This window comes from Fundulus heteroclitus, chromosome 10, assembly GCF_011125445.2.
Source record: "Fundulus heteroclitus isolate FHET01 chromosome 10, MU-UCD_Fhet_4.1, whole genome shotgun sequence".
NCBI classification, from domain to species: Eukaryota; Metazoa; Chordata; class Actinopteri; order Cyprinodontiformes; family Fundulidae; genus Fundulus; species Fundulus heteroclitus.
In genome coordinates, this window is record NC_046370.1 from 19,388,950 (window position 1) to 19,401,936 (window position 12,987).

Consider the following 12,987-nt stretch of genomic DNA (forward strand, 5'->3'; position numbering starts at 1 on the left):
TTTAACAGGCTGTTAACACTCATTGGTCCCTAAATAAACATACATTTTGTACTGTGCAAATACTGTTAGTACTTGTGCTAGGCTGATAATGACTTTTCTTTGTTCTAAATTCTAAACACCTTCTCATAAAATTTAAACCAAAATGGAGCTTCATAGAAGAACTTTCAGTTGTTGTATTATGTGAGTGGGTCTGTGATGGACTGCTGATCTGCCCTTTACTCTGCTGTAATAACTGTAGGAATATTTGCTCGTTTAATCTTCACTTCCACGGCTAAGCATCCCTTTCACAACTCCCAGAGCTAGTTAAATTAATCCATATTGTAAAAAAAAAACAAAAACAAATGTGTCACTTACTGAGATCTTTGTCGTCTTGTTTCTGCTCCAGTTCTGATGTGGATGCTGCAGGTATGGAGGACGCCAGACATAGTCCAGGCTCCTCTGCTTCAACCTTCATCATCTCAGACATCCTCTGTACACCCGGGATTCTCCTTTTCACAATCCTGGTCTGAAACCTTCACCTGTTCAGGTAGATCAAGGTTTCAGCTAAATAACCTTTATCTGGAATCAGAAACAAATCATCTGATCCAAAAAGGTGAATTAACAGAAAGCGTAATGTCTGGTACCTTGGTCAGCAGCTCTGTCTCCTCTCTATAACTGGCCCCAGTCTCTCGGTCCTCAGCTGGACAACAAGGTTAGAGGAGGAGTCAACAGACGGTGTGGTCTTTGCTGCAGAGTCTTATTTACTCTTAGTGTACGTTCATGTTGTAGCACTATTAAAAAGCTTCGACGTAAATATAAAGAGTATCCAATGAATGACAAGTAGAGCGCGGAGGTCTTCTTCTTCTTCTTCTTCTAGAGTTTTTTTTAGTGGTTAGTAAATAACAGCAGGTGAGCATTACCGCCGTCAACTGGTAAGAAGGGTGAACTGGAACGTCGATTTAAATAAATAAATAAATAAATAAATAAATAAATAAATAAATAAATAAACAAATAACCTCATATCCTTTAAACAAACGACTCATTTTAAAAGTCATTTATCAAAGCTGGAGAAGTATTAGATATTGAATTTCTGTGTAATAAGTCAAAAGGATTCAATCATATTTTGATTTGATAGATATTGTTAATATGCTGAATTATTTCAATATATTTCTGACAATATAAGAAATATGTTCAATGGCTTCATCTTCTTGGCAATAATCACATTTACCTATATTATGTTTCCCTATTATGAATAAAGTACTATTTAATCCTGTGTGCCCAATTCTGAGACGTGCTGTAACTATTTCTTCCCTACCGTTCTTTCCAGCACTCCTCATTTCTCCCATTCTCCCCTGAATTCTATAAAACCATCTGCTTTTTCTTTCTTCTTCCCATTGTTTTTCCCATCTTTCCCTCGTTTTCTTCATCATAATTTTTTTTTAATTCCAGTCGACTGACCTTGTCAGTAGCTTCCTTTACTACATTTTCTGCCATTTCACTACCTCTGATACCAATATGAGCTGGTATCCATGCAAATGTTACAATTAATCCCATCATATTAATTCTAAATAATGTTTTCTGTATTTCTATCAGGATGTCTGGTCTGGTTTCTGAACAACTATTTTGATACTAATGATGATCTTAATGGCTGATTATCTTCAATCCACTGAAGAGCAAATAGTATTGCTGTGTATATTGATAAGTTTGTCACTTATTTTCTTCTCTACTTTCACTCGAAACTGAGGAATAATGTACGCTACACCGATCTGATCCATTATATTCTTTGACACATTTGTATATATTTTAACATATGCATAATATTTATTAATTTGTTCTACAATGGTATCTAAAACTAAAAAAAAACAACATTATTTTCCATATTTAAGTACTCATAGACTTATGATTTGCAAAGGTACCAATAGACTAAATTTAAAATTATTGATCTGAATTTCTGTAGTTTTATGGTTTATGTTGCAACCAAAAATTTTGGTTTATTTTTTTGTCTTTTTCCTTGCATGGTTTTAGCACTTCTTATGTTGGACAGTTTTGTTCATGCTCTTTTAAATTTGCCCAATAGTTTAAAGCTAACTGATCCCTTCTTATGCTGAATGGTGGCTCTCCCATCTCTATTGATAAAGATACTGTAGGTCTTAAATGTCCTAGTAATAATTGTTATTGCCTGATATTAAATATTCTACCATGGTCTGGGTGAATACTCGGTTCTCATTGGCTGCAAGGTGTCCGGTAGAAATGGTTTAGGACACCTATAGAATAAAATCTGGTGAAATAGACTGATTGTTCTAAATTATTGCGTTGGCTCAAACGTTAGCTTCAGCGCTCTATAGAAAGTTAGATCACTCTGGTTAGCTGCGGCAAGACAATTGACGCTGGTTATCTTGGCAACACGTCACAATGAGAGATTAAATAGTCCTCTTAGCCGCTTCTTGTGAAAAATGTGTGATTTTTTAACGGTGAAAAAAATAACATTAAAGAATTAATAATTTATTATTTTCGTTAGTGACCATGGTATAAGTGGCATAATGCCCTTCGAGGTGTCCATTGTCAGAAATTAATGGACTTTAGGGAATCAACCAGTTCATGCCTCTGCGTCGTTCATTAATTTCTGATAATTATTTTCTGTTTAATTTGGTCTGTACAGTTGATCATATTTGCTAATGTGATCTTTTCTATTGTTACTACTGTATTTTTTTGTTCCGTCTGCTTTTCGTTTGGAGTTATTTCTTGTTGAAATCTATACTAATCACACCTTTTGTTGTTCCATTTTCTCCAACCATTTTACTTTTTCTCATATTTTTCTAGATGTTTTCTACCCAAAGGACTGTTTTTGTACCCTTCAGTTTTCACAACAATCAGACTTACATCTTGAAGAGTTTTTGCAAAATGCACTTTTGTACTCTTCTCTCACTATTTTCTTTACAAACTATCTGGCTTCCTTTATCTGAACTAATTTTCTCCAAACTTCATTTTGAATTTCCAATCAAATCTTTCTTTTCTCATCTTCATCTGCTTCCACAACCATTCCTAACCTGAGACCAATCTTTAATTTACATTTCTTCATCATCTTTCTGCTTCGCCAATCCAGTCCAGACACAAACCAGCTTATACTCACCTCCAAATTAAGAAAAAGTTAGTACAACTGCTTTCTATGTAAGCCAGGCAGCGTGGAGCCCTCTCCACAGAGCAGCCACCATGTCAAACCTCGGCTGTATGAACCTACTATCTCTTTTAGACATTAGCATTTCAGAAGAAATTCTCAAATATAAGTTTCAACAGATTTTTAAAATGTTGTACTTGTAATATAGGAATAGTCTTTGTGCTTTTAGATTCTTTTTGGTTTAATTTGCAGTGCTCTAATGTATATAAAAAGGTAATCTTAACCTATTCCGTAGTCAAAATAGGTCATCAACTCATGTCCAGTTATGAGTTGATGAATGTAAACAGCATGACAACATGAATGTTGAGAGAAAAAAAAGTTCCTTTTTATGGCATTCATTTTTATTTAATACGCGATCAACACACACGCCTCCATACTTTTTGGACTTTGTCTGTGCTGTACTTCAAATGTTATTTCATTTTTGTTTCAGCTGTTTCTCTCGCTTCTTAAAGTCAGGGAAACAACGCACTCTGTCCTCTCCTACTTGACATGCAGAGGTGTGGGCACCCCTCAGTTGCAGCTGACAGGTAGAGAAACAGAACGTTTGGAAGTTATCATTGAGGTAGACACACATAAAAAAGGGTAGCAAAGCATCATTTCACATGAAGTTATTCACTAATGAAGCAACACTAAACTGAACAAATGAAAAATGATAAATGCAAAAACAACAAATGATTCCATGTTCAGCCTGTCAGATCTGTCCTAATTCAATACTGACTTATTCTGAACAGCAGTGAAAAAGTCTGTTAATCTAAAATAATATGTAGACATTCTGCAGACTTTGGGGATTTTTTATTTTGATAAGCTCCTCCAAAAGAATCTTCCTCAGGAAAACGACCATGATCACATGGGTCAGTTTTCTCTAAAGTTAGACCTTTATCGTATTTTTAGAGGTTAACATCAAACAAGAACATGTGAAAACAAAAAATAAGTCTTATTCTGACAGCACCTTTATAGGATGTGTTCTGTATTAAACTGTATTAAACATTTCATTAGTTGTACTTTATTTACTCGTGTTAATCCCTCTTAAAATCTCGTCTTTGTCATTTTTCCCAATACATAAAGCACGGATGGACAGAAAGACACTTTCTTATCCTGAGGGAAATTCTAGAATAAAATAAAAAGTGTAACTTAAATGAGCTCATAACACAGTAGCTATCGTAAACCATGCGTTGTTGATGCAGGATTAGTTTGGTCTTTTACCAGAGCACTAAACTAATCCTCAGTGAAGATAAGGAGACTCTACATAAAGTTAGGTTTATACTCAACGCATTTAACAGGGATCGAGGGTGCTTGTGCCAAAAGTGACGCAATCGTAAGCTGTCAAAAAGATGTGTGCATGATTCTAACTATTCGTACTGCTATTTTTTATGTCAGAAAAATACTGTACAGAAAATTCTGCTGTCATATATGTGAGTCCAAAAAAATTTGTGAGTTAGGATTGCTTTCATGAGAGTATGAATCTGAAAGCTGTGAGTCTAAGTCTTGTGAAAACAACTCTTATTTCTACAGTCTTCACTGCTGTGGACACGAATTCAAGTTTGTGGGTACAAGTAGAAAAGTGTTGAAATGACGCCACAAAGGGGCGTTATGGAAGACCATTTTAACATAAAATTGGCTTTACATTCCAGATATCAGAAATGAATTCATGATTAGACATAGATAGTTGAGACATCTCTAATTATATTCTGTCTAGTATAAACAATGTCAGATTTAAGTTGTATTGAGGCTCAAATTCAACATATCTGCAATAAATTACTGATTACCTGAAACATATAATTTCAGATATCAACAGTTAAATTATGACTAGTCATAAAGTAAATTTGAGATAGCTTGCTTTTTTGACTAATCATAATTCTAATTAAAGATATTTCAAATTACCTCATCATTCAAGATAACTCAAATGTATTTTTAGATACCTGAAGCTAAGATTCAGCTAGTGCAAATTAAATTGTAGGGATCTTGAAATCAAATAATGACTAGGCAAAACTAAGTTAGCGGCATCTTGAACACTTTATTCCAGACGGTCTTTGAATATTATATCTTTAATTATCATTTTGACTTCATACAATTGCAGGCAACAGTTTGGACAGCTTAATGGCAGCATCAGGGAGCATGACACAAATATTGTTTTTTTAATTCAGATATCTGAAAATGTAATTTTGACTAGATAAATAAGTCTGAGATATCTTGAATCGTAATTACGGATGTGGTGTCTTTCAAATGATGACTCCAGTGGGGTCATTTCATATATCATAAAAGAGATTTTGACCTGTCAAATGTGATTCATGGTATCTCCAAATTTGATTCAAGATATCATGAATTGTTCTTCCTAATAGTCCAAATGTAAATGCAGATATTTTAAATGTATATTCCGAAAAGTCAAAATGTAGTTATTACTAGTCAAAACACATTTTGAGACACCCAGAATGGAATTACGGATAGTCAGATCAAGCCAATTTTATGTTAAAACAGCTCACCATACTGTGCTTGAAGGTCAATATCTGACTCTGACAGACTGGTAAGCCATGGGTTAGGAAGTTCCACTGGGCTTATACTTTGACTGTAGTTGTACAACTACAGCCGTAAAGTTGACATTTAGGGACAAACCGACGTAATAACATTTTAGAGTGGTTAGAAGGTGCCATGCTGACAGAGCTATGTGCAGACTGTTCATAAACAGTAGCCAGATTTAGCACGTTGGCTAATTGCTAGGCTAATGAGTAGAAGCAGCTGGTGAGCTGTTGGTGCTTGTAACTAGTTTGTTGACTGCCCCGGTCCTTATCAGCTCACTGTTTGACGGCAGCAGTGTTGGAAGTGAGCAGCATAGCTTAATAAAATCAATATATTAGATCAATCATACTGATAAAATATCTTACCTAGTTAGCGACTGTACTGCAGCTCCTGGGGAGCGAGGGAGGAAAGTAATTATCCCATCGTCATGGCTTCTTCAAATCCCACCCAAACGTGTCTGTTTGACCAATTATCTTACACAAACTCCTCCCATACCACAGGAAACTCACTGCAGAGACTTCCTCGATACACCCCCTGGGACATCATTTGAACACTACTCATACCCACAAACTTCAATCCATGCCTACATTAGTGAAGACTTGTAGTCGTACAAATTAGACAACATTTGGACTGACAGTTTTAGATTTATACTCACATAAAAACATTCCTAACAACATATTTCAGACTTACATATATGACAGAAGATTTTGTATTTGAATTTTTGTACTATTTTTTATTTACATACAAATATGAATATGAACTGTGAAAATGATGCACACATATGTTTAACAGCTTTATTACTCCATACAATCGCACCCTCCTCGCCACTATACACAGGCTCAGCATGCAGTCTCTGAATTTTTGTAACTTGCCACGGACCGTGCACATAAGTTTGAATCAAAATTAGGGGAATTTGAAGGAGCCACCGAGCACGCACACACACAGATACACCACCTCCAGTCCTAGTCTTGCCCCAGGACAGAAAATTATCTTAGCTGAGACTCCACTAACAATAAAAAACTAGCAGAAAATAAACTAATATTTAGAATTTCAAGACATGGTTGATTCTGCACTCTAACTCCTTTCATCTTCGATCAAATACATTTATTTTGCTTATTTAAAGGCTTCCACTTTTAACTCAATGGGATGACTAAACCAGGAAATCAAATTACCTTCCATCCATCCATCCATTTTCTAACCCACCTAATCCCTCATGGGGTCGCGGGGTTGCTGGTGCCTATTTCCAGCGTTCACTGGGCGAGAGGCGGGGTACACCCTGAACAGGTCACCAGTCTGTTGCACACTGGCGAACTGTCCAGGGTCGCAGACTGGCAATTAATTATCTACCTTTTAAAACCAACTATACGGTAAATTCATACATAAATATTTTTTGTTTCTAAAGTTCATGATGAAATAATTCAAAGGTATGTCTCACTCAAGATAAAGTCTAAAATCTGACCTGTTATCTTATACAGTAACAGAAAGAGGAAGCTTGAGCGCTGCACTGAACGCATTTAAGCACAAACTTGAACAGATCTCTTTAGATCATGTCTTTGTGACAATCTTTTACAACACCACAACTGAATGGTTTCTCAACTGTGTGAAAACGCATGTGCCCCTTTGCATGATGTTGTTGTGAAAATCTTTTCCCACAAATCTTACAGATAAAGGGTTTCTCTCCTGTGTGAACACGCATGTGAATCTGTCGATGACTGTTTTGGGAAAACCTTTTATTGCAAACACTACAGCTAAAAGGCTTCTCTCCTGTGTGAACACGTGCATGTTTCCTTAGATCACCATTTGTTACAAACCGTTTACTACAAACACTACAAATAAATTGTTTCTCTCCTGTGTGGACATGCATGTGACGCTTGACATGACTTTGTTGAGAAAATCCTTTACCACAAACGCTACAAGTAAAAAGCTTCTCTTGAGAATGAACAAGCAAATGAATTTTAAGGGTACTCTGTTGTGAAAATCCTTTCCCACAGACATCACAAGTAAATGGCTTCTCCTCAGAGTGATTAAACATGTGATTTTTCAATTTACTTGCTTGTGAAAATTCTTTACCACAAATATTACATTTAAAAGGTTTCTCTCCAGTGTGAACATGCATGTGTTTCTTTAGACTCTCTTGCCATGAAAATCCTTTACTGCACACACCACAAATAAAAGGTTTCTCTCCCGTGTGAATACGCATATGAATCTTTAGATCAGATTGTTGTGAAAACCCTTTTTCACATACATCACAAACAAATGGTCTCTCTGTGGCGTGAACCCACAAGTGGTTTCTGAGACTTTTTATCTCTTTAAATGTTCTGCCACAAGTGTCACAAGAAAAGGGTTTCTCTCCTGAGTGAACCCTCATGTGACTTTTAAGACATTGCTTTTTATGAAACCTTTTACAACAAACATCACAAGCAAATGGTCTCTCTCCAGTATGTAATCTCATATGTGTCTGAAGCCAATTTTTTACTCTAAACCCTTTACCACAAAGATCACAGATATGTTTCGGGTCCGTCTTGGCAGCATGAGTTATCATATGTAATTTAACAGAACGCTGATTTTTGAACATTTTCCCACAAACATTACAATTAAATGTTTTCTCTGCTGTGTGTCCTTCATGCTGACCTCCAAGTGTGTTAGAAAGTTTTGAACTTTTATCTTTTTTATTAACTGTCACTTTGCTTTGTTGAAAAGAGTATAATAGATCTTGGTTCATCACTGGATCTGGGTTTCCACAGTCCTCTCCATCAGGTTCTGTTCCATTCTGTTCAGCTGAGCTGCTGGTTGGAAGTGTGTCACTATTGTTTTTGGTTTTGATTTGATGAAGCTCTGATAACACAGTTTTTTCTTTTTCACTCTGAACCATAAACTGGTCTTCCTCCTTACTGATCCACAGTTCCTCCTCTTCCTTCTTTATGTGGGGGGGCTCTGGATTCCCCTGGTCTAAACTGCAGCTCCATCCATGAGGAACCTCTTCTTTAATTATCAACATTTGGTGGACTGGCAACACTGAAAAAGACATGGACATTCATGACCGCATACAAAGTAAAGAAATAATCAAATAGCCTTCAGTTCATGGTTTGTAGCAGCAATACATTACAATTTTACACACTCTACTAAATCAGACTATTAAAAGGAAGCAATGGTGGAAATTTATTGTTTTTTTAAATGGTTAAATGGCTTGTACTTGTACAGTGCTTAATCAAGTCTGACGACCCCAAAGAGTTTTACACTACAGTCAGTCAGTCTTTCACACATTCATTCTCACCCAAATGGTGGTGGTATGTATGTCGCTATGTTAGTAGCCAGCCACAGCTGCCCTGGAGCAGACGGACAGAAGCAAGGCTACCATACACCGGTGCCACCGGGCCCTCTGACCACCGGCAGGCAATACGGGTAAAGTGTCTTTCCCAAGGTCATAACGACTGAGACGGTCGGAGCGGAGGATGGAACCAGCAACCCGCCAGTTACATGACAAACTTCCTAACTCTTGTCGTCCCGTAATCACGAAATTTTGTTATTTTTCTAATCCTATTAAGAATTAGTATAATAACGAAAGTTGATGATTCAACTTGTAAATAAATGTCTATGCAGCTGCAGTTGTACAAATGGTGATGTTAAAGCAAACAAATAGAGATTAATTTTCCATCTACACCATATAGTCTTTAGTATAATCTGGCAGTAGATTGTAGAAGCATTTCCCTCCAATCTCAGAGGCTTTTACTTGAAAACTACATCTCCGGAGATTGTTCCTGCTGTGAAAAATTCAGCATTATGCGGCTTAGACCTTAAAAAAAAATTTTTTTAGACCCTAAAAAAAATTATTATTTACAAACCCTTCACTTTAGCCATGATCAACTTACACTAGTGACTCATTTTTGTCTACATTGATGTCTGGTATTAGATAAATGTTTTGTGGTCATTGTATTTCACAGTACATTGTTGTTATTACCTAGCATAATTTACCGTCTGTGTGTTGTACCATTCTCAAGTTCAGTAGTTTTAAAGGCATCTGGGCATATTTATATACGCTTTTATTCAAGGTATATTCCATCTAGACTAGTCATTTGAACTGGATAATTCAAATATAATTTAATTTAGAGTTCCAGATTTGGAAAATTAAAATGATCTGATTCCACCTTGTCAATACATTTTGAGCATATAAAACTCAGCAGCCTAAGAATGTTCTAACAGAAGGTCGCCTGCATTTAATAGGCTGTTAACACTCAATACTCACTAACTATATGTACACTCTTATACTGCGCAATAAGAGTTACTTAGGGCCTTGTGCTTGGCTGATATTGACTTTTCTTCATTTGTTTTTAATTTCAACTACCATCTCATAAAATGTAAACATAAATGGAGCCACATTTTTGTTTTGGAACAGGACTAGTTAGAAGTCCTTTGGTTGTCGTATTATTTGAAATGGGCTGTGATGGACTGCTGACCTGTCCTTTACTATGTTTCTGTTGCAGTAACTGTTGGGATATTGGCTGAATTAATTTTAAGTTCCACAGTCCAGCTTTCTTTTTACAACTCCCAGACTCTTAAATTGCTCCATACCAAAAAAAACAAAACAAAAAAAAAAAAACAAAAACAAAAAAAAACAAAGGTGTCACTTACTGGAATCTTTTATGTCTTGTTTCTGCTCCAGTTCTGATGAGGATGCTGCAGGTTTGGAGGACACCAAACTGAGTCCTCCAGGCACCTCTGCTTCAACCTTCATCATCTCAGACATCTTCTGTACACCTAGGATTCTCCTTTTGACAACTCTGGACTGGAACCTTCACCTGTTCTAGTAGGCACAAAATTAAGTCACATTACCCATATCTTCTGTTTTATGCTGCCTAAAACTGCCAATAAAGTGTATTCATAGAAAACCTAAGCTGTAGCAGAGCTTAAACGATGCTGCAGAGTGGAAAGTTTGTGGTGAGCCAAAAATATGCTTGATTTTGAAATATGTATTTCAGAAATAGTACAGCTGTCCCTTGATCCAAATATAAGATATATGGATGATATGAAATATTTAGTAAGGATAGAAAATAGACTATATATTTATATGTACCTAATACTAAGGTACATATAAATATATATGTAAGGTAAAGTGTGTAAACCTGTTTGTGTGCATCTTTGGGTACTTTTATGAGTAAAACATAATTTGTAAACCCTAAAAAAAATTATTTTGAGTGGAACTTCGGGTACTTTCAAATGTGTGCTCCAATGCACACACAAATGTTGTAATTAAATGCATACACACAAGTTACACTAGCATTAAAAATTTAAAATTTTCCCTTAAGCCTAAATAATAGTTACTAATTCAAAATGTCCCCATCTCATACAACCTGTTAAAAGTGTGCACGCATAGTCTGATGCACAGGGACAAAACTGCATTTACGCACGGATCAGTTTACAAGTGCCCGATGGGGTTTGAGACTCGTTCACGCTTGCGTACGTGGTGCGTTAAAATGTTGGCGGAAAGTTGAATTGTGTGATTTATCTTCGGAGTCTATCGTTATCTCTTCATCTCCCCTTTGCCGAACTGGCAAAGACGTTTTTTTGTGTGTGTGTGGAAATAAAAACAGACAATTTTGCAATATAATAAAGTAAACAGGTCTACTTCACAATTAAGAAATACTGAGATTTTTTTTCCACCGAAAAACGTATTTGTCACTTCGGTATTACACAAGTCAAGCATTGCACACACATACATATACTGAGTATATGTATATACTCTTTTCATATTCGATACCTTGGTCAGAAGCTCTGTGTAACAGTCCCCAGTCTCTCAGTCCTCGGTTGGGCCAGGCCAAAGGTGGTTTCCGCAGACGATATGGTCTTACTCGCACAAACCCGGAGTCTGGACTCGTCTGATTGCACTAAACTTAATAAAAAATAAACTTTTAAAAGCTTAAACGTCAAAAACACTGATTAGCTCCAAGCGGCTAGCAGCGTTAGCTCCAGAGGCTAACGGTCCATTAATTTAGATAATTAAGGCAAACCACATTCTATGCTGCAACATATGGCTATAAATAAGCACCGCGGTTCAACACAAAGCAGCAGAAGCGACATCACAATTGGTTTTCACAATCTTTTTTTAGTTTGTTTTTTAGTGAGAGCCAGTCAACATCACATTATTACATCCGGTTACATCCGTCTCTTCTTCTTCGTGGGAGGTTACTTGGCGGTTGGCATAAAACGAAAGGTGAGCATTACCGCCATCTACCGATATGGAGTGTGGTACGGAATTATAATCCTTTACTCCTATTTAATTTGAGCTATCCTCAAATTCTGTTAATCAACTTTGATAGTTTAAAAAACTTAATTAAAATTATGATAATTTTACTTTCTGATCCTTCTGTAATAAATTTATTACATTAAAATTTTCTTGAATTTTTCTTAAACCTTCTTCAATGTCTTCTTTCTTTTTCATATCTCCCACATTCTAATAACATGTTCTATTGTTTCCTTTTCTCCACAATGGTGACATCTTCCTGTATCATGTTTATTTATAACAAATAATCTGTCATTAGGTCCTGTGTGCCCAAACATTAATCTTATTCATTTATCTTCTCTACTGCTTCTCTTTCCTGTTCTCATTTCTCCTGCTCTTTTTTTGAATAATATACCATTTCCCATTTTTACCTTCATTCCAGTCTTTTTGAAAATTTTTCTTCATTTTGTGTTTAATTATACTTCTCGCCTCTCATTTGCTTGTACTAACTCTAAAATTACCCTTTTCGCCACTCTGTCTGTTATTTTGTTTCCCTGAACTCCAATGTGTGCTGGTACCCATATAAAACAACTGATAATGCCATCGTCTGAATTCGGAACAATGATTGCTGTATTTCTATTAAAATGCCAGGTCTGCTTTCCAAATGACTTTGCTTGTAAACTTTTAAGTGCTGAACTTGAATTTAAACATAGTATTGCTTTTAATGGTTTTCTTTCCTTTGTCCACTCTTTGCTAATTACATGGCCTTATACTTTTTGAAATTCTGGTACAATGAATGCTAAACCTATTTTTTCAGGAGAGTTTTTTTATGCATCTGTGTATATCTTAGCATAATTGTGATAACTACTTATATATTCCTGAGCTATATATGAACTGAATCTGGCTGCCTTTTCCTTTTTTGTTTTGTCCATAAGTACTAAATCTACTTTTGTTTCCGATAAAATTCATGGTGGCATCTGTGTTAATTGCACTATTAGACATGTTTCATTGCCTTTGTATTTCTTCTAACTTCTTAATGGTGTGCAGTCAAAACTTCTCACATTTTTTTTCCATCCTGGTTTTAAGCGTGTCCAATGTTGGA

At 36.0% G+C, this 12,987-nt stretch overlaps 2 protein-coding genes across 3 annotated transcripts in view; both read right to left on the minus strand.

The window, feature by feature from the left end:
• The window catches only part of LOC110366368 (gastrula zinc finger protein XlCGF57.1), a 28,013-nt gene extending 27,237 nt beyond the window's left edge, over positions 1-776 (minus strand). The window contains exon 1 of the mRNA XM_036142200.1: positions 624-776. The gene's annotated coding sequence lies outside the window, so the exon portion shown is untranslated. The remainder of the gene's footprint in view (positions 1-623) is intronic.
• Positions 777-6,378: 5,602 nt separating this feature from the next.
• LOC110366529 (gastrula zinc finger protein XlCGF57.1) lies at positions 6,379-11,854 on the minus strand. 2 transcript variants are annotated; one of them, XM_021308152.2, is made up of 3 exons: positions 11,424-11,854; positions 10,298-10,464; positions 6,379-8,683 (listed from the first exon to the last, which is right to left on the minus strand). In XM_021308152.2, exons 2-3 carry the CDS (start codon positions 10,410-10,412, stop codon positions 7,209-7,211), a joined length of 1,590 nt encoding a protein of 529 aa, XP_021163827.2. In that variant the 5' UTR covers positions 10,413-10,464; positions 11,424-11,854; the 3' UTR covers positions 6,379-7,208. The 2 variants fall into 2 exon arrangements, with proteins under 2 accessions (XP_021163827.2, XP_021163826.2); XM_021308151.2 differs by having other exon boundaries at positions 10,298-10,469.
• Positions 11,855-12,987: the final 1,133 nt, after the last annotated feature.